We start from the raw sequence: 23,031 nt of genomic DNA on the forward strand, positions 1-23,031 counted from the left end.
CTAGACATTACATTGGGATATGAACCCTCTCGCTAGGAATTATAATGGGATAGCAAACCCCCTCGCTAGACATTACAATGGGATAGGAAACCCCCTCGCTAAACATTACACTGGGATAGATAGCAAACCCCCTCGCTAGACATTACAATGGGATAGGAAACCCCCTCGCTAGGCATTACAATGGGATAGGAAACACACTCGCTAGGCATTACAATGGGATCGGAAACACACTCGCTAGACATTATAATGGGATAGGAAACACACTCGCTAGGCATTACAATGGGATTGGAAACACACTCGCTCGGCATTACAATGGGATCAGAAACCCACTCGCTAGACATTATAATGGGATAGGAAACACACTCGCTAGGCATTACAATGGGATTGGAAACACACTCGCTAGGCATTACAATGGGATAGGAACCCCCTCCCTTGGCATTATAATGGGAAAGTAACCCCCTCGCTAGACATTACAATGGGATATGAACCCTCTTTCTAGGAATTACAATGGGATAGGAAACACACTTGCTAGGCATTACAATGGGATAGGAAACCCATTCGCTAGACATTAAAATGGGATAGGAAACACACTCGCTAGGCATTACAATGGGATAGGAACCCCCTCCCTTGGCATTATAATGGGAAAGTAAACCCCTCGCTAGACATTACAATGGGATAGGAAACCCCCTCACTGGGAATTATAATGGGATAGGGAACCCACTCGCTAGGAATTGTAATGGGATAGGAAACCCCCTCACTAGGAATTATAATGGGATAGGAAACCCCCTCACTGGGAATTATAATGGGATAGGAAACCCACTCGCTAGGAATTGTAATGGGATAGGAAACCCCCTCACTAGACATTATAATGGGACAGGAAACCCACTCGCTAGGAATTATAATGGGATAGGTAACCCCCTCGCTAGACATTACATTGGGATATGAACCCTCTCGCTAGGAATTATAATGGGATAGCAAACCCCCTCGCTAGACATTACAATGGGATAGGAAACCCCCTCGCTAAACATTACACTGGGATAGATAGCAAACCCCCTCGCTAGACATTACAATGGGATAGGAAACCCCCTCGCTAGGCATTACAATGGGATAGGAAACCCCCTCGCTAGGCATTACAATGGGATCGGAAACCCACTCGCTAGACATTATAATGGGATAGGAAACCCACTCGCTAGACATTACAATAGGATAGGAAACCCCTCGCTAGACATTACAATGGGATAGGAAACCCCCTCGCTAGGCATTACAATGGGAATAGGAAACCCCCTCGCTAGGCATTACAATGGGATAGGAAACCCCCTCGCTAGGCATTACAATGGGATAGGAACCCCTCTCGCTAGCTATTGCAATGGGATAGGAAACCCCCTCGCTGGGCATTATAATGGGATAGGAAACCCCCTCGCTAGACATTATAATGGGATAGGAACCCCATCGCTAGCTAAAACAATGGGATCGTAAACCCCCTCGCTAGACATTACGATGGGATAGTAAACCCCCTCCCTTGTCATTGTAATGGGATATGAAACCCCCTCGCTAGACATTATAATCAGATAGGAAACCCCCTTTCTAGACATTACAATGTGATAGGAACCCCATCGCTAGGAATTACAATGGGATAGGAAACCCCCTCGCTAGGAATTATAATGGGATAGGAACCCCTCTCGCTAGGCATTACAATGGGATAGGAAACCCCCTCGCTTGACTTTATAGAGGGATTGTAAACCCCCTCGCTTGGCATTGTAATGGGATAGGAAACCCCCTCACTAGGCATTACAATGGGATCGGAAACATGCTCGCTAGGCATTATAATGGGATAGGAAATCACTTTACTAGACATTATAATGGGATAGGAAACCCCCTCGCTAGGCATTATAATGGGATAGGAAACCCCCTCGCTAGGAGTTATAATGGGATAGGAAACCCCCTCGCTAGGCATTATAATGGGATAGGAAATCCCCTCGCTAGGCATTATAATGGGATAGGAAACCCCCTCCTTAGACTTAGTAATGGAGTAGGAAACCCCCTCGCTAGGCATTATAATGGGATAGGAAACCCCCTCCTTAGACTTAGTAATGGAGTAGGAAACCCCCTCGCTAGGCATTATAATGGGATAGGAAACCCCCTCGCTAGGAATTACAATGGGATAGGTAACCCACTCGCTAGACATTATAATGGGATAGGAAACCCACTCGCTAGACATTACAATGGGATAGGTAACCCACTCGCTCGGCATTATAATGGGATCGGAAACCCACTCGCTAGGCATTATAATGGGATAGGAAACACACTCGCTAGACATTACATTGGGATATGAACCCTCTCGCTAGGAATTATAATGGGATAGCAAACCCCCTCGCTAGACATTACAATGGGATAGGAAACCCCCTCGCTAAACATTACACTGGGATAGATAGCAAACCCCCTCGCTAGACATTACAATGGGATAGGAAACCCCCTCGCTAGGCATTACAATGGGATAGGAAACCCCCTCGCTAGGCATTACAATGGGATCGGAAACCCACTCGCTAGACATTATAATGGGATAGGAAACCCACTCGCTAGACATTACAATAGGATAGGAAACCCCTCGCTAGACATTACAATGGGATAGGAAACCCCCTCGCTAGGCATTACAATGGGAATAGGAAACCCCCTCGCTAGGCATTACAATGGGATAGGAAACCCCCTCGCTAGGCATTACAATGGGATAGGAACCCCTCTCGCTAGCTATTGCAATGGGATAGGAAACCCCCTCGCTGGGCATTATAATGGGATAGGAAACCCCCTCGCTAGACATTATAATGGGATAGGAACCCCATCGCTAGCTAAAACAATGGGATCGTAAACCCCCTCGCTAGACATTACGATGGGATAGTAAACCCCCTCCCTTGTCATTGTAATGGGATATGAAACCCCCTCGCTAGACATTATAATCAGATAGGAAACCCCCTTTCTAGACATTACAATGTGATAGGAACCCCATCGCTAGGAATTACAATGGGATAGGAAACCCCCTCGCTAGGAATTATAATGGGATAGGAACCCCTCTCGCTAGGCATTACAATGGGATAGGAAACCCCCTCGCTTGACTTTATAGAGGGATTGTAAACCCCCTCGCTTGGCATTGTAATGGGATAGGAAACCCCCTCACTAGGCATTACAATGGGATCGGAAACATGCTCGCTAGGCATTATAATGGGATAGGAAATCACTTTACTAGACATTATAATGGGATAGGAAACCCCCTCGCTAGGCATTATAATGGGATAGGAAACCCCCTCGCTAGGAGTTATAATGGGATAGGAAACCCCCTCGCTAGGCATTATAATGGGATAGGAAATCCCCTCGCTAGGCATTATAATGGGATAGGAAACCCCCTCCTTAGACTTAGTAATGGAGTAGGAAACCCCCTCGCTAGGCATTATAATGGGATAGGAAACCCCCTCCTTAGACTTAGTAATGGAGTAGGAAACCCACTCGCTAGGCATTATAATGGGATAGGAAACCCCCTCGCTAGGAATTACAATGGGATAGGTAACCCACTCGCTGGACATTATAATGGGATAGGAAACCCACTCGCTAGACATTACAATGGGATAGGTAACCCACTCGCTCGGCATTATAATGGGATCGGAAACCCACTCGCTAGGCATTATAATGGGATAGGAAACACACTCGCTAGACATTATAATGGGATTGGAAACACACTCGCTTGGCATTACAATGGGATCGGAAACACACTCGCTCGGCATTACAATGGGATCGGAAACACACTCGCTAGACATTATAATGGGATAGGAAACACACTCGCTAGGCATTATAATGGGATAGGAAACACACTCGCTAGGCATTACAATGGGATTGGAAACACACTTGCTCGGCATTACAATGGGATCGGAAACACACTCGCTAGGCATTATAATGGCATAGGAAACCCCCTCGCTAGACATTATAATGGGATTGGAAACCCCTTCGCTAGACATTATAATGGGATTGGAAACACACTCGCTAGGCATTACAATGGGATTGGAAACACACTCGCTCGGCATTACAATCGGATCGGAAACACACTCGCTAGACATTATAATGGGATAGGAAACACACTCGCTAGACATTACAATGGGATCGGAAACACACTCGCTAGGCATTACAATGGGATCGGAAACACACTCGCTCGGCATTACAATGGGATCGGAAACACACTCGCTAGGCGTTACAATGGGATTGGAAACACACTCGCTTGGCATTACAATGGGATCGGAAACACACTCGCTAGGCATTACAATGGGATAGGAAATCCCCTCTCTAGGCATTACAATGGGATATGAAATCCCCTCGCTAGGCATTATAATGGGATAGGAAATCCCCTCGCTAGGCATTACAATGGGATAGGAAATCCCCTCGCTAGGCATTATAGTGGGATAGGAAATCTCCTCGCTAGACATTACAATGGGATAGGAAATCCCCTCGCTAGGCATTATAATGGGATAGGAAACCCACTCGCTTGGCATTGCAATGGGATTGGAATGTCCCTCGCTAGGCATTATAATGGGATAGGAAATCCCCTCGCTAGGCATTATAATGGGATAGGAAACCCCCGCCCTAGACATTATAATGGGATAGGAAACCCACTCGCTAGACATTATAATGGGATAGGAAACCCACTCGCTAGACATTATAATGGGATAGGAAACCCACTCGCTAGACATTATAATGGGATAGGAAACCCACTCGCTAGACATTATAATGGGATAGGAAACCCCCTCTCTAGACTTTACAATGGGAATAGGAAACCCCCTTTAGGAACCATTCTAGATTGTATTGGAAAGCAGCCATCAAGGTAAATGAATGACAGATAGATTGCTTGGAAATCCTCTCTTTATCTGTCGTGCTGTGTTTTGTTTTGGGGCTTTGCACCTGCTTTGTTCTCTAAGCTGACAGGATGTCCTTGTAAGACCTGCTATGTTTGTGTTTGTGTGTGTTTGTGTGTGTGTGTGTGTGTGTGTGTGTTTTTGTGTGTGTGTGTGTGTGTGTGTAGTGGCTCTCTAAGAACCTGCCATGTGTCTACATCTCGGATCTCTTATTGAAGAGGACATCTGGCACCAGCTGTGACTCAGAGACTAGAGAGTCTCTCTGAGGGCTTCTGGGGGATCTCCGGGGTGAAGAGGAAAACAAACAGTCAGGATTGAAGTTGATCTAAGTTATTGATACTTTCCCGAATGTGTGTGTTCTGGGTTCTCTTCTCCACCTCTTTCAGAACACATAAACACCCTGTGTCATCTGCCACACACCCTCAGATGAACATTGAGATAGAGATAGAGAGAGAGAGAGATTCTGTCAAATAGTGTATTTCTAGGAACTAGCTTCAGAGTGGCATGATGTACTGTAACTCGGCATAACATCTACATTTTTCCCCTGTTGTTATTATCCTTCTTTGAAAGAGAATCCACCCCCATTTCATGTCAGTGGTATGTCAAAGAGACTTATAAATTCCATTCAAACAGATCAGTATAGTGTTATGTTGTTGGTGTGTGTAGTGGAGGCCAGATCAGTATAGTGTTATGTTGTTGGTGTGTGTAGTGGAGGCCAGATCAGTATAGTGTTATGTTGTTGGTGTGTTCACTGTGGAGGCCAGATCAGTATAGTGTTATGTTGTTGGTGTGTTCACTGTGGAGGCCAGATCAGTATAGTGTTATGTTGTTGGTGTGTGTAGTGGAGGTCAGATCAGTATAGTGTTATGTTGTTGGTGTGTTCACTGTGGAGGCCAGATCAGTATAGTGTTATGTTGTTGGTGTGTGTAGTGGAGGCCAGATCAGTATAGTGTTATTTTGTTGGTGTGTTCACTGTGAAGGCCAGATCAGTATAGTGTTATGTTGTTGGTGTGTTCACTGTGGAGGCCAGATCAGTATAGTGTTATGTTGTTGGTATGTGTAGTGGAGGCCAGATCAGTATAGTGTTATGTTGTTGGTGTGTTCACTGTGGAGGCCAGATCAGTATAGTGTTATGTTGTTGGTGTGTGTAGTGGAGGCCAGATCAGTATAGTGTTATGTTGTTGGTGTGTGTAGTGGAGGCCAGATCAGTATAGTGTTATGTTGTTGGTGTGTTCACTGTGGAGGCCAGATCAGTATAGTGTTATTTTGTTGGTGTGTTCACTGTGGAGGCCAGATCAGTATAGTGTTATGTTGTTGGTGTGTTCACTGTGGAGGCTAGATCAGTATAGTGTTATGTTGTTGGTATGTGTAGTGGAGGCCAGATCAGTATAGTGTTATGTTGTTGGTGTGTTCACTGTGGAGGCCAGATCAGTATAGTGTTATGTTGTTGGTGTGTTCACTGTGGAGGCCAGATCAGTATAGTGTTATGTTGTTGGTGTGTTCACTGTGGAGGCCAGATCAGTATAGTGTTATGTTGTTGGTGGGTTCACTTTGGAGGCCAGATCAGTATAGTGTTATGTTGTTGGTGTGTTCACTGTGGAGGCCAGATCAGTATAGTGTTATGATGTTGGTGTGTGTAGTGGAGGCCAGATCAGTATAGTGTTATGTTGTTGGTGGGTTCACTGTGGAGGCCAGATCAGTATAGTGTTATGATGTTGGTGTGTGTAGTGGAGGCTAGATCAGTATAGTGTTATGTTGTTGGTGGGTTCACTTTGGAGGCCAGATCAGTATAGTGTTATGATGTTGGTGGTGCACTGTGGAGGCAGGACCTCCACCACTGGCTGGGCCTGGAAACGTCCAGGATTACCCACTTGCCTGTTTCCATTTCCATTTGTATTAGGCCTACAGTGCTTTTGGCCATAGTGATGGCTTTCCCTCTGTATTGTGTATTGTGTACTGTAGGACCTTCAGAGCTTCAGGGGAGAGTAAGAGCAGAGCACTCTATCTGCCATGGAGCTCTAGAAATGAAGCCTGGACAAAAGAGTGTGGGGAGAGTGGGGAAGGAATACAACACTGATAGTACAGTAGGCCTCCCTTAATGCTACAGACAGGTCATATCCCAAATTACACCCTATTCCCTACGTAGTGCACTGATTTTGACGAAGGCCCATATGTCCCTGATCAAAAGTACTGCACTATGTAAGGAATAGGGTACAATTTGTGACGCAGCGACAGTGTTGGGTTGATTGATGATTGACTCCACCTCAGATACATCTCTTGTGTACTACATTATTTGTAGCCTGCTGAATTAGGACTTTTGACAAACGGACATGCTCTTACATGATGTATTTTTTTTCTGAACTCCCTTAGGATTTTAAACAGATGCATTATCAGGCTGAACATCTTTACTTGGTTCAAAGAGGAAGTAGAAAGATTATGACATGGTAGTTGATGTCGTAAGGATTGTTATAATACCAATGCAATGCCATACCAATAACTCAAAATACTCAGGGAGTGGAGTACCATTTGAAGTTGTAGTAGGCCCATTTCCTAGTTGCTGTTTGTGATGTCGTCAGGTAGCCTAGTGGTTAGAGCGTTGGGCCAGTAACAGAAAGGTCCCCTAGCTGGGCCAGTAACCCTCCGTAACCCCCTAGCTGCGTCTGGCCCCCTGTCCCCCTTTAGCTCCCCCAGCTCCCTGTCTTCCTGGCCCTCCTTGGTCCCCTAACTCCGTGGCCCCCTGTCTCTCTGTCTGATGGAATGACCATGTAGGACCTCGCACTCAGTCAGATCTGTCTCTTTCCTCGACCCTGCAGCAACGAACGCTGCTCTCTCTGGTAATCTCATCTGTTATCTCCTGGAAGGAGAAGGAGGAGGGAACACACACACACACACACGATATCTTTCCACAGAGTCAGCCCCAACAAAGCACTTCAGCATCCCTTCCTTCTCAGTGTGTTCTCCTTACTTCATCTAACTAGGCCAAGCCACTGAATACACCAACTTTGCTTTTACAGAGAAAGTTGGGGATATTTACACAACCTATTGAATGGTGATCATTTTCGCTGTGCTTGCCTTGCTTACTTGACTGTGGTGTAAAATGAAAAGTGTGCTAAGGGAAGGGGTTGGTAATAAATTAAGCTGAATGGCCACAGCGCTGAGCTCTGAGGAAGTTTGTGAAGGAAGTTTATCTGTCGGTATTAGAGGCCTGCAGCTGCCCATAGAGATTACCCAGTCTGTGTCAGAGGGATTGTGTGTGTGTGTGTGTGTGTGTGTGTGTGTGTGTGTGTGTGTGTGTGTGTGTGTGTGTGTGTGTGTGTGTGTGTGTGTGTGTGTGTGTGTGTGTGTGTGTGTGTGTGAGTGTGTGCATGAGTGTGTGCGTGCATGTGTGTAAGACGGATTATCTTACTGTCCAGTGAGAGGGACACGTAACATGGCCACACTGCACGAATACTTCACCCTCATAATACAGCCTCCCTATTCATTACAGCCTCACAGACACAGGCTGTGTCCCAAATGGCACCCTATATCCAATATAGTGCATTACTTTTGACCAATAGGGAATAGGGTGCTAATTTGGACGCACCCATACAGTATCATACACAGGAAGCTACTGCAAGGGGAAGTTCCGGTCAATCAGAAGCTTCTGCTGCTTTTCCTTTTCATCCAGACATCATATCCATGGATACAGATTACCCTTGTGCCTGGCCAGATACCATACAAGAAGTATAGTATGTTTAGATTTGCAAGCATTTGCAAAGATTTGCTGCTGAAAATGCAGTATTAATGTGAACGTAAATTATTTTCTTTGCGCTTACAAAGGGATATTTTGTGGGTTTTAGGTATACAGTAATTCCCAGTTCAATACAGCAAGACATTTTTCATCCTCTCGTTGCCTATGTCAGCACTCCGGATCTGTAGTACCGTTGCGATGTCCAGAGTTGCAACTCATTAATCAACCATGACAAATGTAATACTATATGGGGATAAAATTCACTTCACCTAGTTGAAATATTTCAGCTTTGAATGCTGATAGAAGTAAATGTAAGCTGTGTGTTGCTGTGTCTGGGTTGGATGGGGATATATACAGAATTCACCATTTGACATATTTAGCTTCAAATGTGTATCTAAGCTGATGGGTTGTTTTGTCGTGTCTGGGGATTGAGAGACTGCCCGCTCTGTCGTATGTTCCGTCCCGTGTCTGTGCTGCAATTGAGGGTTGTGTAACACCCATGGGCAGTGGACATGTGAATTGGGCTCTATCCCCCTCTGCTTCCTCTGCGAGGGCACACACACACACACACACACACACACACACACACACACGGCGCGAGGGAAACAGATGGGCACAGGAGGTCACTTACCAGCAAAGCTGTATTCACATAGTATTCTAAATCTCTCAAATACTTTCAGCGTTTCTTTGAGCCTGCCCTGGAGTGCCAGATAGGCAGGGATTGCAGTCTGTAGACTATTCCATTGGTTCCATCGTGTCAGTCAAGTTCAATCAAGTGCAGATAAAATATTTGAATGATTTCTTATACTATTTGAACCCAGGTCTGGACAGCAGCCTCGCCCCGGCCCCATCCCGGCTCCACAGGTAGAGAGGCTGGATGATGCTGTGGCACCAGACTGTCAGACAGTATAGCTACACTATCAGAGGTGGAGCTGAGTTCTAGCTCTACAACAGGAAAGAATAGAGATTCAGAATCAGACACCCGCTTAGTGTCCACTGCTCCTCTAACACAGTCACAGTTGTCTGTTGCTTCCACAGGAGAGGGAGACCCTGATTCAGCACTGTATTTTACAATCTGTAGAATGTAGCCTAAACATCAATTTATTTATGTTTAATTGGAGAGTGATGTTTCAAGGAGGATGTGAGTATTTGCCATGTCTGTGTATGTGTGTTTTGTACGTGAGTGTGTGTGTCCGTCCGTCTGTCCATGTGTGTGCGGGCACGTTCAAGTGTGCGTGCCTGCACTATGCTTGCTTTCCAGTAGCAAAGTCTGTCATTCTAATCCACTGTTGTCATTGTTTTCTGCAGGTATGAAGACACCGCTGAGTCCGGCCCACTTCATAGAGCATGGCCGGATGGCCTTTCCGTTCGGAGGCTGTCTGGAGCTGAATCAGCTCACAGGGATGGAGCCTACCACCAACGGCCAGGGTCAGATAAACATGGATCTACAGCTACAGCAGCAGGAGAAGAAGAAGCTGTTCTACTCGATGTGTGAGGTGTGTAACATCCAGCTGAACTCCCAGGCTCAGGCCCAGGTGCACTACAACGGGAGGTCCCACCTGAAGAGGGTCAAACAGATGAACAATGGGGAGGCTCCGGCACCAGCTACTGGGTCTCTACCCACCTCTACACTGAGCCTCAGTAGAAGCACCACCAGCAGCAGTACAGGTAGGCCTGCAGTGAATTTCTGTCAATATTTTAAAAATATTTGTTTGGTTACATTTCTCGAGCCCAATCCCTCAGCTGTTTACCAACACAATTGACACCTGTAACCAGGGAGTCCCATTAAGGTCAGACGAGAGACCCCCTCGAAGGGAGACCTGACTAAGAGGTCTGTAGTGACTAGCCCTGGCTCACCCAGGGAGAGGGAGCACTCTCCTACACCCACAGATAACTGTAGAAATAACAAGGCCTGGACGGTAGTACTCTCTCTTCTAGAGGCATAAACAGACTAGAGGTGATGGTGATGCATGCTGAGTTAGTTTGCAGCATTTGACTCATAGCCATGACTGTATCCCAAATGGCACCCTATTCCCTATATAGTGCCTATGGCCCCTGGTTAGTAGTGCACTAAATACATAGTAGGGTGCCGTTTGGGATGTACCCATGGCTTTGTCATCCCTCTCAGCCATTTTGTTGTTTTCTTTCACTGCTCGGTTTAACAAACTTTGCTCAGAGGTCCTTTTATATTATTAGTTGGGAAAATGAATATTAATGTTAACCTTTCTATGTCTACAGTGGCTGGCGATAGAGAGAAATAAATCAGTCCGTTTGCTGGGAGTTTGAGGTGTCTATTATGAAATACTTTAGTCCTTTGTGTTGTTTTCAGTAGCACTGCTCTGTTTACTAATGCTGTAATCTTTGCCTCCACACTCTCACCAGTAGGGGCCTAAGGATTTTCATATCCTTTTGATTTGACATATTATTTGACTGAGGGACAAATTCTCTGTGTTGACCTATGGGTGACGTTCGCTTTTGCATAAGTTGTTGGTAGTTGTTAAAACAGAGGATTTCATATAAGAAATTCATTTGTCATTCATTTTCATTTCATGAAACAGTGCTTAGTGATTAGTGATTAGTGCTTAGAGCTTAGTGATTAGTGATTAGTGATTAGTGATTAGTTATTAGTGATTATTGATTAGAGCTTAGTGATTAGTGATTAGAGCTTAGTGCTAAGTGATTAGTGCGATGCCCAGGTTTTTTACTCTTTGTTTAAATACACTCATCTTGACTGTTTAGTGCCTGGCTGTAGAAATGTTCTGTTGACTTGATTCTGTTCTGTTCAGACTGGAGCAAAACAAATGCTCCGTAGGCAGAGGATAAAGATAGTCTTTCCAGACTGGCTTAAAGAATGTGTGTAACTTAAATTGCATTGCAATTTAAAAATCAAGACTTGAACAGACAAAGCAAATTCATTGGTAAATAACAACTACGTTGTTTTAAATGCCTGAGTTGTAATATAGTGACAGTGACATTTTATCTGAAGTTTGGTTAATAATCCAAGTTTATGCAATATGGCCATGAAAAACATGTTGACAGCTGGTGTTCAGACATTTAACACACTGTAGTTGAATGGTTTACAATGCAGTGAGTCTGATTCTTGAATGATGTACATGCCTTGAGGTTGAATTTGGATTGATTTATAGTTGTATAGATGGAGTCAAACACGTTATCTCCTCTATATCCTCCCAGGCTGACAGGACAGAGTGATGGAGTGGGTCACAGTGTCAGTGATAGTGACAGTGGTGCTTAGAGTAGTAGAAGAAGGGTTGAGTGTGTACTTTCCCTACCAGAGGAGCTTATCTGTGCTTCCATCATAGTGGTGTGTGTGTGTGTGTGTGTGTGTGTGTGTGTGTGTGTGTGTGTGTGTGTGTGTGTGTGTGTGTGTGTGTGTGTGTGTGTGTGTGTGTGTGTGTGTGTGTGTGTGTGTGTGTGTGTGTGTGTGTGTGAGACAAGGTCTGTGGACTGTCCCAGCCATGACAGCTGGTGCCCCTGGGAGATCGAGGGGGGGAGGGGTGCCTGGGACCTTCCTGCTGTAACCCCCCCCCCACACACACACACACAGGCACGCATGCACACGCACCCATACACACCCCACAGCAGCAGCAACATCAACCCTCTGTGCTGGTGCCCCACATACTCTCAATAAATAGCTATTAGAGTGAAAAGTGCTGCAGGCCTCACAGGCAGCTCATGCGAGAAAGCTTTTCATGCTACAGTACAGTAGCCAGTTAATGTAGTGAATACCGGTCACAATAACATCTGTGTGTGTAGGGGGGGTTTAATGTAGTGAATACCGGTCACAATAACATCTGTGTGTGTAGGGGGGGTTTAATGTAGTGAATACCGGTCACAATAACATCTGTGTGTATAGGGGGGGTTTAATGTAGTGAATACAGGTCACAATAACATCTGTGTGTATAGGGGGGGTTTAATGTAGTGAATACCGGTCACAATAACATCTGTGTGTGTAGGGGGGGTTTAATGTAGTGAATACCGGTCACAATAACATCTGTGTGTGTAGTGGGGGTTTAATGTAGTGAATACCGGTCACAATAACATCTGTGTGTGTAGGGGGGGTTTAATGTAGTGAATACCGGTCACAATAACATCTGTGTGTATAGGGGGGGTTTAATGTAGTGAATACCGGTCACAATAACATATGTGTGTGTAGGGGGGGTTTAATGTAGTGAATACAGGTCACAATAACATCTGTGTGTGTAGGGGGGGTTTAATGTAGTGAATACCGGTCACAATAACATCTGTGTGTATAGGGGGGGTTTAATGTAGTGAATACCGGTCACAATAACATATGTGTGTGTAGGGGGGGTTTAATGTAGTGAATACAGGTCACAATAACATCTGTGTGTGTAGGGGGGGTTTAATGTAGTGAATACCGGTCACAATAACATCTGTGTGTGTAGGGGGGGTTTAATGTAGTGAATACCGGTCACAATAACATCTGTGTGTAGGGGGGGTTTAATGTAGTGAATACCGGTCACAATAACATCTGTGTGTAGGGGGGGTTTAATGTAGTGAATACCGGTCACTGTGTACTCTGTGTGTGTAGGGGGGGTTTAATGTAGTGAATACCGGTCACAATAACATCTGTGTGTAGGGGGGGTTTAATGTAGTGAATACCGGTCACAATAACATCTGTGTGTAGGGGGGGTTTAATGTAGTGAATACCGGTCACAATAACATCTGTGTGTAGGGGGGGTTTAATGTAGTGAATACCGGTCACAATAACATCTGTGTGTGTAGGGGGGGTTTAATGTAGTGAATACCGGTCACAATAACATCTGTGTGTGTAGGGGGGGTTTAATGTAGTGAATACCGGTCACAATAACATCTGTGTGTGTAGGGGGGGGTTTAATGTAGTGAATACCGGTCACAATAACATCTGTGTGTGTAGGGGGGGTTTAATGTAGTGAATACCGGTCACAATAACATCTGTGTGTGTAGGGGGGGTTTAATGTAGTGAATACAGGTCACAATAACATCTGTGTGTGTAGGGGGGGGTTTAATGTAGTGAATACCGGTCACTGTGTACTCTGTATGTGTAGGGGGGGTTTAATGTAGTGAATACCGGTCACAATAACATCTGTGTGTGTAGGGGGGTTTAATGTAGTGAATACCGGTCACAATAACATCTGTGTGTGTAGGGGGGGGTTTAATGTAGTGAATAACGGTCACTGTATACTCTGTGTGTGTAGGGGGGGTTTAATGTAGTGAATACCGGTCACTGTGTACTCTGTGTGTGTAGGGGGGGTTTAATGTACCGGTCACTGTGTGTGTGTGTGTGTGTGTGTGTGTGTGTGTGTGTGTGTGTGTGTGTGTGTGTGTGTGTGTGTGTGTGTGTGTGTGTGTGTGTGTGTGTAGCAAGGGATCATAGTGTAAAGTGTGTGGCAGGGGGGTTAATGAATGTGACATAATGGAATGTTATGTTGGGCCCTTGTTGTCAGTCGACACACAGCTGTTTTTTTTTAGTTAGATCAGAGTGGATGTCCTTTTATCGAGCTGGATGTGATGAGTGACGAGCTGGATGTGACGATCACACGGCAGTTAGGCGGCAGTTGAGCCTCAGCTACATTTTTAAACACATCAGGAGTGTCTGTTGTTTCACTGAAACTTTAAAGAGTCATGACATTATTTGGGTAGTCTGAGCCAGACGTATGTAATTACAGCTGGTGGACTAGAAACAGGCCTATGGTGTTGGTGTGGAGGGACTGATGATACACACACGCATACACACGCATGCATGCACACAGGCACACACGCACACATATACAGTCTCTGGTTTGGAGGGACTGATGATGGCCTCGCCTCTTCTACAGTTTCTCTGTGTATCACAGTGTCTCACAGTGTCAACTAACTGGGTCAACTCGGCAGCCTCCACAGCAAGGCTTCCTGGCTTCATGTAGATGGGTCTCTTCTCACTCATCATCACAACAGCCTTTTGATAACTTAATCACAGTATGTATGTACCCCTTTACCTTTCCCTTAGACATGGATTTGTTGTTCACTCATATTCAATTGCATAAACTGCAGAGGAGCTTTTATCCTAGTGCCCTCACTCCCCAAACCAACTGCTAGCCCCTACTGCCTAGGAACTTGTGTAGATTTGATGGGATCGCATAGGTGTAAACAATATAATGGTTGCCCCATCTTGCCCTCTGCTAGGCCAGATGGAATAGTTGGATGAGGGCTGGGGTTAATTTGGGATTCAGGGTCCGTGAAACAAACCTTAAACAAGCATTCCACTAGATGGCAGTATTCACATCTTCAAAAAATATTTGTCTCTCAAAATGTTGTTCATGCGATTACAGCAACTCCGGTCAAGTTCATTGTAGGTAACCAAACTCGATTAACTTCTCCGTGCAGTTATTCATATTCATTCAGGGTTGTTTTAGGCCAGAATATGTTTAGCATCATCTTTCTGGGGGAAGTTTGTTATTTACTCTGAGTGAGTAATGTTTTCTGTTTGAGCCAGGGGCCACATGACATCCTGTTATGTATTCATATTTGGCAGGTCGGTCTAAAATGATATTTGTTTGAATGAAGTCATCAGGGAGTTGTTGGCAAACCGTCCTCACAACATCACAGCCGTGGGTGATGTAGCTTCCTTTAGTTGTATTATGTATACATTGGCAGCTTAAAGCTGAATTGCAGTATACAACAAACAAGCACACCAACAAACATAACAGAAATCAGAGAGTCACAAAGTGAAGCAGAATGTTGCTGATGATGAGGGGACTGGAAAACCCATCACAATCACATTATTTAGATTAACTGGCTGTTTATTTAGTTTAACCATCCTGGAATTCATCTGTTAAAATGTCAATTCAGTGGGATAGTTTTTCAAAAGGTAAAGTGCTGTGTAATTGCTACAAAGTAAAATGCAGATTACACACCTGGAATTTTCAAAGCGACGCTTAAGTCTTCTAAATCAAAATGTAACGGCATCTGTTGAAAGTAGTAAATGATGAATAGCCAGACAGTCTCTGATTTATAAAGTGGTGGTGCCTCTTACCCTGACACCATTTTGCATATTTGACTGTGGCTGCCTGGGAGAACATACTTCCAGTGTGTGTGTGTGTGTGTGTGTGTATGTGTGTGTGTGTGTGTGTGTGTGTGTGTGTGTGTGTGTGTGTGTGTGTGTGTGTGTGTGTGTGTGTGTGTGTGTGTGTGTGTGTGTGTGTGTGTGTGTGTGTGTGTGTGTGTGTGTGTGTAGCACATGGGGATGTGTGAAACTTACTCCTCAGCCTTAAGTGTCCTGCTTGCGTCGCCTCATTAGCTAGCTTTTGAGGTGGTGCGCTCGGCTTTGACGGTTGAGGAGGATGGTCACGTGTGTTTGTGAGACAGAGAATTCGCGCCAGGTATGGGCCAAATCGGGAGGAAGTGGTACTCGCTAAGCAAGCAGCGTGACGTCCTTTACACGTGTACATATACATGTTTGTGTGTGTGTGTTCCGCACCATTACAACTTTCTCCAAACAGATGGTGATACCAACAACACCCCTCCTATTGTCCAATTATGTCCAGAAATGTTCTATTTAATTTTATCCCTCATAGAATCAACTCCTGTTTGTGCAATATAAATTATGCAAATAAGAGATCACATTTTCCATATGAGAGCAGCTCTGCACGGGAGATTTGGTATTTAAACAACATCAAACGTTGTGTGTCTGTCAACCAACCAGGCACCAGGTCGTTAAATTCCTCAGTGAGTTTTCTGATGAGCTGGCTAGGAATAGGACAACGTCAGTTAGTAGATACTAGACCAAACCTGTCAACCCAGCACCCTGCAATGCCACCGTTGTGGTTATATTCCTGCTGGGATGGGGCAACCTTCAGTGGATTTACTAAACTCTATGATCCCTGTGGCTCGGTTGGTAGGAATTGATTCCCTAAGCACTCACTGTACTGTAAGGTGGCTTTGGATAAAAGTGTGCTCTTAGTGGCATATCTGTCTTCTTCGTCTCTTCACCCAGCTCGCTGTCATGAGCCGGACTAGTAGAAGGACAACTTTCAGGGCCCTGTCTGTCTGTGGATACTAAACCCAAAACTCTGCTCTGTCCTGTTTTTCCACCCAGCTACTAGCACACTTTCATTACCCCAGGCCCTGATCACAGGTCACATCACCAGTCAGCCTATAACCAGATAAAACCAGATTATATTACCAAGTCATTTAGGTGAGTCATGCGGTCTGCTGGTAGTCTTGCTACACACTCTAAGGACATGACCAGGTCAGGTCAGGCATGTTACACTAGGGCAGCAGTTAACTCTAAGGTCAGAGTAGGATATCATAGGGCCAGGGCAATTAAGGCAGGTCAGAGTAGGGTATGATAGGGCTACGGCAATTAAGGCAGGTCAGAGTAGGATATGATAGGGCCAGGGAAATTAAGGCAGGTCAGAGTAGGGTACGATAGGGCCAGGGCAATTAAGGCTGGTCAGAGTAGAATATATTAGTACTACTAGGGTCAGAGCAGGGCAACCCTTCAGTTAAGGATCCACCTCTCTAAAGTGAAGTGTTGGTCGCATGTTTCATGAGCTGAAATAAAAGATCCCAGAAATGTGCGCACAATTTGTATACATCCCTGTTAGTGAGCATTTCTTCTTTGCCAAGATAATCCATCCACCTGACAGGTGTGGCATATCAAGAAGCTGATTAAACGGTATGATCATTACACAGTTGCTCCTTGTGCTGGGGACAATAAAAGGCCACTCTAAAATGTGCAGTTTTATCACACAACACAATGCCACAGATGTCTCAAGTTTTGAGGGAGGACGCAATTGGCATGCTGACTGCAGGAATGTCCTCCAGAGCTGTTGCGAGAGAATCTAATTTGAATTTCTCTACCATAATCCGCCTTCAACGTCGTCTTAGAGAATTTGGCAGTACGTCCAACTGGCCTCACAACCGCATGGCTTTGTGTGGGTGAGCGGTTTGCTGATGTCAGCGTTATGAACGGATTGCCCATGGTGGCTGTGGGGTTATGGTATGGGCAGCCATAAGCTACGGACAACGAACACAATTGCATTTTATCGATGGCCTTTTGAATGCGCAGAGATACCATGATGAGATGCTGAGGCCCATTGTCGTGCCATTCATTCAGCAGCCATCACCTCATGTTTCAGCATGACAATGCACAGCCCCGTCTCGCAAGGATCTGTACACAATTCCTGGAAGCTGAAAATGTCCCAATTCTTCCATGGCCTGCATACTCATCAGACATGTCACCCATTGAGCATGTTTAGGATGCTCTGGATTGACGTGTACCACAGCGTGTTCCAGTTCCCGCCAATATCCAGCAACTTTGCACAGCCATTGAAGAGGAGTGTGACAACATTCCACAGGCCACAATCAACAGCCTCTACGCGAATGAGATGTATTGCACAGCATGAGGCAAATGGTGGTCACACCAGATACTGACTCATTTTCTGACCCACGCCCCTTCCTTTTTTGTGACCAACAGATGAATATCTGTATTCCCAATCATGTGAAATTCATAGATTAGGGCCTAATGAATGTATTTCAATTGCTGATGTCCTTACATGAACTGTAACTCAATAAAATCTTTGAAATGGTTGCATGCTGCATGCTGCATTTATATTTTTGTTATTATTATAGGCTAATACACTACATCATCCCCCTTTTAGTCTGAGATTCAGTAACAAATGATCCCCACTAAATACTTATACTGTAAATAGGGTTGGACAGTTTCCAGATGTTCATATTGTCAAACCATCCTTCTCTCATCTCAGGATTTACGGTTCTACCGGCTTAGTACACAAGGGGGTGCAGAAAATATTATTGGGTGTCTGTTACCAGAATGCTAGAACAATTAGCACAAGTAATAGTGACTTTCCATGGGGCGACAGGTAGCCTAGTGGTTAGAGCATTGGATTAGTAACTGAAAGGTTGCAAGATCGAATCCCTGAGCTGACAAAGTAAAAATCTATTGTTCTACCCCTGAACGAGGCAGTTAACTGACTGTTCCTAGGCTGTCATTGAAAATAAGAATTTGTTCTTAACTGACTTGCCTATTTAAATAAAGATAAAATGGAGGCTGCTAGCTAATGAGTGCAAATAGGCAATCCAGCTCATAAAGTTAAACATATATAGGTAGGAGATACCGAATGTCATTTTTGGTGAGTTTGGACATTTACAAGCGAATGCCAACAAGAGACATTGTGTGAAGTGAAAAAAGTTTTGATGCATGCATGTCTGAAGGAAGAACAGTACTGGCTCTGAAGCAGCTGTGTCTGTGTGGAGTCTGGAGTTGCTAGGGCAACGGGCCTGCCTACTCTGCTCCGAGAAGATGGGGGAGGAGCAGACGGCCAAGAACAGAGAGGAGAAAAAACGTAAGGATATCAAAAGAAGGCAGTGGCAGCTGTACAGATAACTTATCCAAGGGCTTTGACTTCTCAAACACGGTAGAAAGCTTAAACAATATGATGCCCCGTCACATTATTAATTCAGTAACTTAATTAGATACCTAGACAGTTAAACTTATGGGTCGCGTTAACGCATAATAATATAAAACACATAAGGAATCTCTTTCTGCGTTTTGTAAAAGCAGATCTAATGTCAATTCTGCTCGGTATCAAACTCATTTTGTGCTTCTTTAGCACTTCTCCACTCAAATGAGTGAACGGGCATTCTGTCAGCAGACAGTGCTCTGACTGATGTTTAGCTACTTTTCTTGGTGTAGCCAACCTACTTTTCTCAGGTAAAATTCAAGACTAACTTTAAGCAAAACATTTGGAAATGTAGCTGTCTACATTATTTATATGATAAACATTAGAAATAAGAATGCCAAGCATCGTTTTTGCAAAAAAAGACCTTGCTTTTTCATTGTAAACTTATTTACTTGTGTGGCTGCCAGCCAAATGGCATTGCACTTCTGTTGTCATCTGATGAAAATTAAGCAATTTTCTGCCAAATGTGTTGGACTAATGTATTTTCTGTGAAGGAAAACTATAGTTGCAAGTCCCTGATCACTCTATTGAAGCAAAAAAACACTGTTGACTTTCAATATAAAACGCAACGCTGTCAATACGCAGCTGGACTCACTGCTCCCACTTTCTCCCGTTGTGCTATTTACAAGGAAACAAGTGACTGGCTGAACCGTTCTGGGGAAATATGGTAAGCTTCATAATGTAAAATAATGTGACAGGTGAAATGAAGAACGAAATCTGCTTCATCTCCTAACGTATTGTACAAGTTGACTGCAGATATTTTCTTAAAAAGTAGCTACAAATATTTGTTGGGTTGTTGAAAAAATTGAATAAATTGTTTTAATTGTACTGAAAAACTATCCTGTGGCTATTTCCAAATACCCCGGTATACGGTATACCGCCCAAGTCTAAATCTAAACAACTAAAAGAGAATTGATCTTTTAAACCTGGAAACATTTCAATGTGTCATATAAAGAATGTGTAGCGATCGGTTCCGGCTTCACTGGTCTCAGGTAAGGGAAAGTGTGATAAAACATCAGCGTTGCTGTGGTGTCCTGATTTGCGATAAGCAATTCGGTAGTCATACACTGACAAGATGATGGCCCACCATTGGATGCGTGCAACAGCCATCGTAGGGAGGCTCTTGTGCTCCCGAAACAAGGTAGTAAGGGTTTGTGATCAGTCAATAGGTTAAACTGTCTCCCCCACAGATACTGATGGAACTTTTTTACTCCATAGGTTAGTCCCAAGGCTTAATTTTCAATCTGTGAGTATTTCTTCTCGGCTGGGGATAAAGTCCTGAATGCATACACAATGGGACATTCATCTCCGTTTGGCATAATGTGCTGTATGATGGCTCCAATAACGTACGCAGATGCATCACATGTCAAGATAATGGGTAGTTTTGAGTCATAGTCGACTGAAACCTGATCACTCGTTAACAGTTCTTTGCATTTGTTGAAGGCATCCTGTTCCTGTTGTTTCCAACACCAGGTCACTTGGTCTTTCAGCAACCTGTACAGTGGCGGTAGAACTGTGCTCCTGTGGCACTAAACGTCCATAGTAGTTAACAAGACCCAGAAAGGTATTCATCTCCCCTGGAGGGCTTTGGTTTTCTCTGTGGATGGGTGGATTCCTCCGTTTTCCAACACATGTCCTAGACACTCGATCCCTTTTTTCCCAAACTCACATTTTGACTTTTTCACTCAGAGTCCGTTCTCCTGAAGACGTTGCAGTACATTTTGAAGGTCCCTGCGGTGCCTCTTTTTGTTCTGGCCTGTGATTAAAAGATCATCCAAGTAGACAACCACATCAAGACCCTTCAGCGGCAGAGCTTACTCCGTAACCTATTGTACATAAATAAGCCCTTATTTGTGTTGATGGTAGAGTATTTCTTTGAGTCATCATCCAACAACACCTGTAGGTAAGCGGTAGCCAGGTCGATTTTTTGAAAGACCTTTCCTCCACAAGGAAACATTTCAATGTTTGTTGCTTGGTTCACTGTATCTTTATAATCTCCACACAAGTGGAATGACTTGTCCCGTTTCACTACAGGAACTACTGGTGCGGCCAAGTCACTGTGTTTCACTGGTGTGAGTATGTCAGCCTTCTCTAGTCTCTCTAGCTCTTTATCAAATGAAAAGGTACGGTTCTTATAGAACTTAGGAGGCACATCAGGTTTAACTAGTATAGTCGCTGTACCTAGCTCGTCCTTGAATACTTCCACGTGCATTTCTAACACTTCCTGAATAGATTGAGCATTTTCAAGCATTTCTGTTATACTCACATGCTTGATTTGTTTCCAGTTAAGGTTCAGCTTTTGTAACCAGTTCCTTCCACATAAAGCTGGTCCAGCTCAGTTAACAACTATGACTGGTAGATCCTCACTTTGAGCCTAATAGCTCACTTTTGCGGTAAACTGTCCCGTTACAGCAATGTTCTGTCCTGTATAAGTCTTTAGTTTGATTTGTGCACCCTCTAATGGCAAATGTGGGAATGCACTCTCATACAGGTTTTGTGAAATGATGCTCACTGCCAATCTGGCTGACACCAGCTCCCGAAGTCACAGCGAGCTGTGTAGTCACGTGGGTCATGTGTCCACCAGGCTAGCTCACTGCAGCTCCAGTGTCAAATCCATATTCAGATTTCTCTTATCCACAGTAAGAGTTTCTCTGAATGACAACTTGTCATTTACTGTCTTTGACAGTAATTTGTTCTTAACTGACTTGCCTAGTTAAATAAACACACCTGTCACGCAGGGAATCTTCCAGTGTTGCCCTGAACTCACAATATACTGCACACTGTTTCAACTGAGTAGCTGTTTTTTTTAAACAAAACCTTTCAGCAATGAGAAATGGCTCAACGTGTCCCTTTAGAATGTCATTAATCTCATCAAAAGTTTCATAGTTAGGTTTCTGTGGTTGAAATAGATTCCATAGTACTCCATTGTCGTGTCTTTGCTATCATTAAATTGAAGACTTATAGTTTATATCAAAGATTCCTGTAATTAGGGATTACGCGATCAACTGATTAATAACGTAACTAATTAACTATGAATTTTGGGGCACGAAGGAAAAATATTCAGATTACAAAGTTATCATTTCCTAAAATAACTTTTCAGATATTTTATCTGATCAATTAGTCTTCGAATTAATTATTTACTTTACCTCACGTTAGTCTCATTCCAAACGTCATAAATTGTTGGTTATCTGCACGAACCCAGTCTTCACTATGAGTCATCCATACATCAATTGTCTTAAATCATTTATTTATTACTAACTAAGTAATTCACAGAAATGCATAAACAAACAAACAAACTTAAAATGGTTACATGAAATAATGGGAGAAATATGCCCTAGTGGGCTGAACCGGCATGGCGGCTTGTTAGACAAAGGGAAAATTAGGGGTCGACTCAGAAGTCACTACAGAGTTCATAATTATAACAATTGACATGCTAATCCTTTACACATGAACGCTCACTCATTCGGGAACAATTGCAATCAATATATATATATTTACGCTCAGTGTGTCGTCTTGATCGCTGGAGAAAAGTTAGTTTCTGTTGGAGAGATTCGTCCGTCTCTGTCTTGGTTATTGTGGATAGTTCAGAGTGACATTCGTTATAGAATGGGTGTTTCGGCGGTTGTTGTTCTTCGCGTTCAATGTTACCGAATTCCTAGCTGCAGACTAGTAGTCAATATCAAAGACTTGTTCTTATTCTGTCGGTATAGTCTTTGAGTTTAACCACGTGGTGTGGTTAAACGATTCAGCAATGGTACACAACCTTCGTTCTCCTCCTATGGAGACAAACATGGTCTACTGATAATTTCTCAGAGTTGGGTTTTTATTCGGATTGCAGAGAGGGGCTGTCCCAGGATGTCTGACCCAACTGGCTCAGGGGCGGGTCCTCGGATTTAGTTCAAATCAAAAGGGATTTGTATTTTTCTTC

General features: G+C 44.0%; 1 protein-coding gene across 3 annotated transcripts in view; it reads left to right on the forward strand.

Moving 5' to 3' along the window:
* LOC139546618 (zinc finger protein 385B-like) overlaps positions 1-23,031 on the forward strand; it is a 173,341-nt gene that overhangs the window by 23,669 nt on the left and 126,641 nt on the right. For 2 of the 3 annotated variants that reach the window (XM_071355209.1, XM_071355207.1), the window contains exon 2: positions 9,928-10,287. In XM_071355209.1, the coding sequence (XP_071211310.1) occupies positions 9,930-10,287 (358 nt within the window). In that variant the 5' untranslated portion in view covers positions 9,928-9,929. Of the gene's footprint in view, positions 1-9,540; positions 9,761-9,927; positions 10,288-23,031 lie in introns of those variants that run through there. The other variant, XM_071355208.1, reaches the window with a different exon arrangement.

This window comes from Salvelinus alpinus, chromosome 20 (assembly GCF_045679555.1).
Source record: "Salvelinus alpinus chromosome 20, SLU_Salpinus.1, whole genome shotgun sequence".
Lineage (NCBI taxonomy): Eukaryota > Metazoa > Chordata > Actinopteri > Salmoniformes > Salmonidae > Salvelinus > Salvelinus alpinus.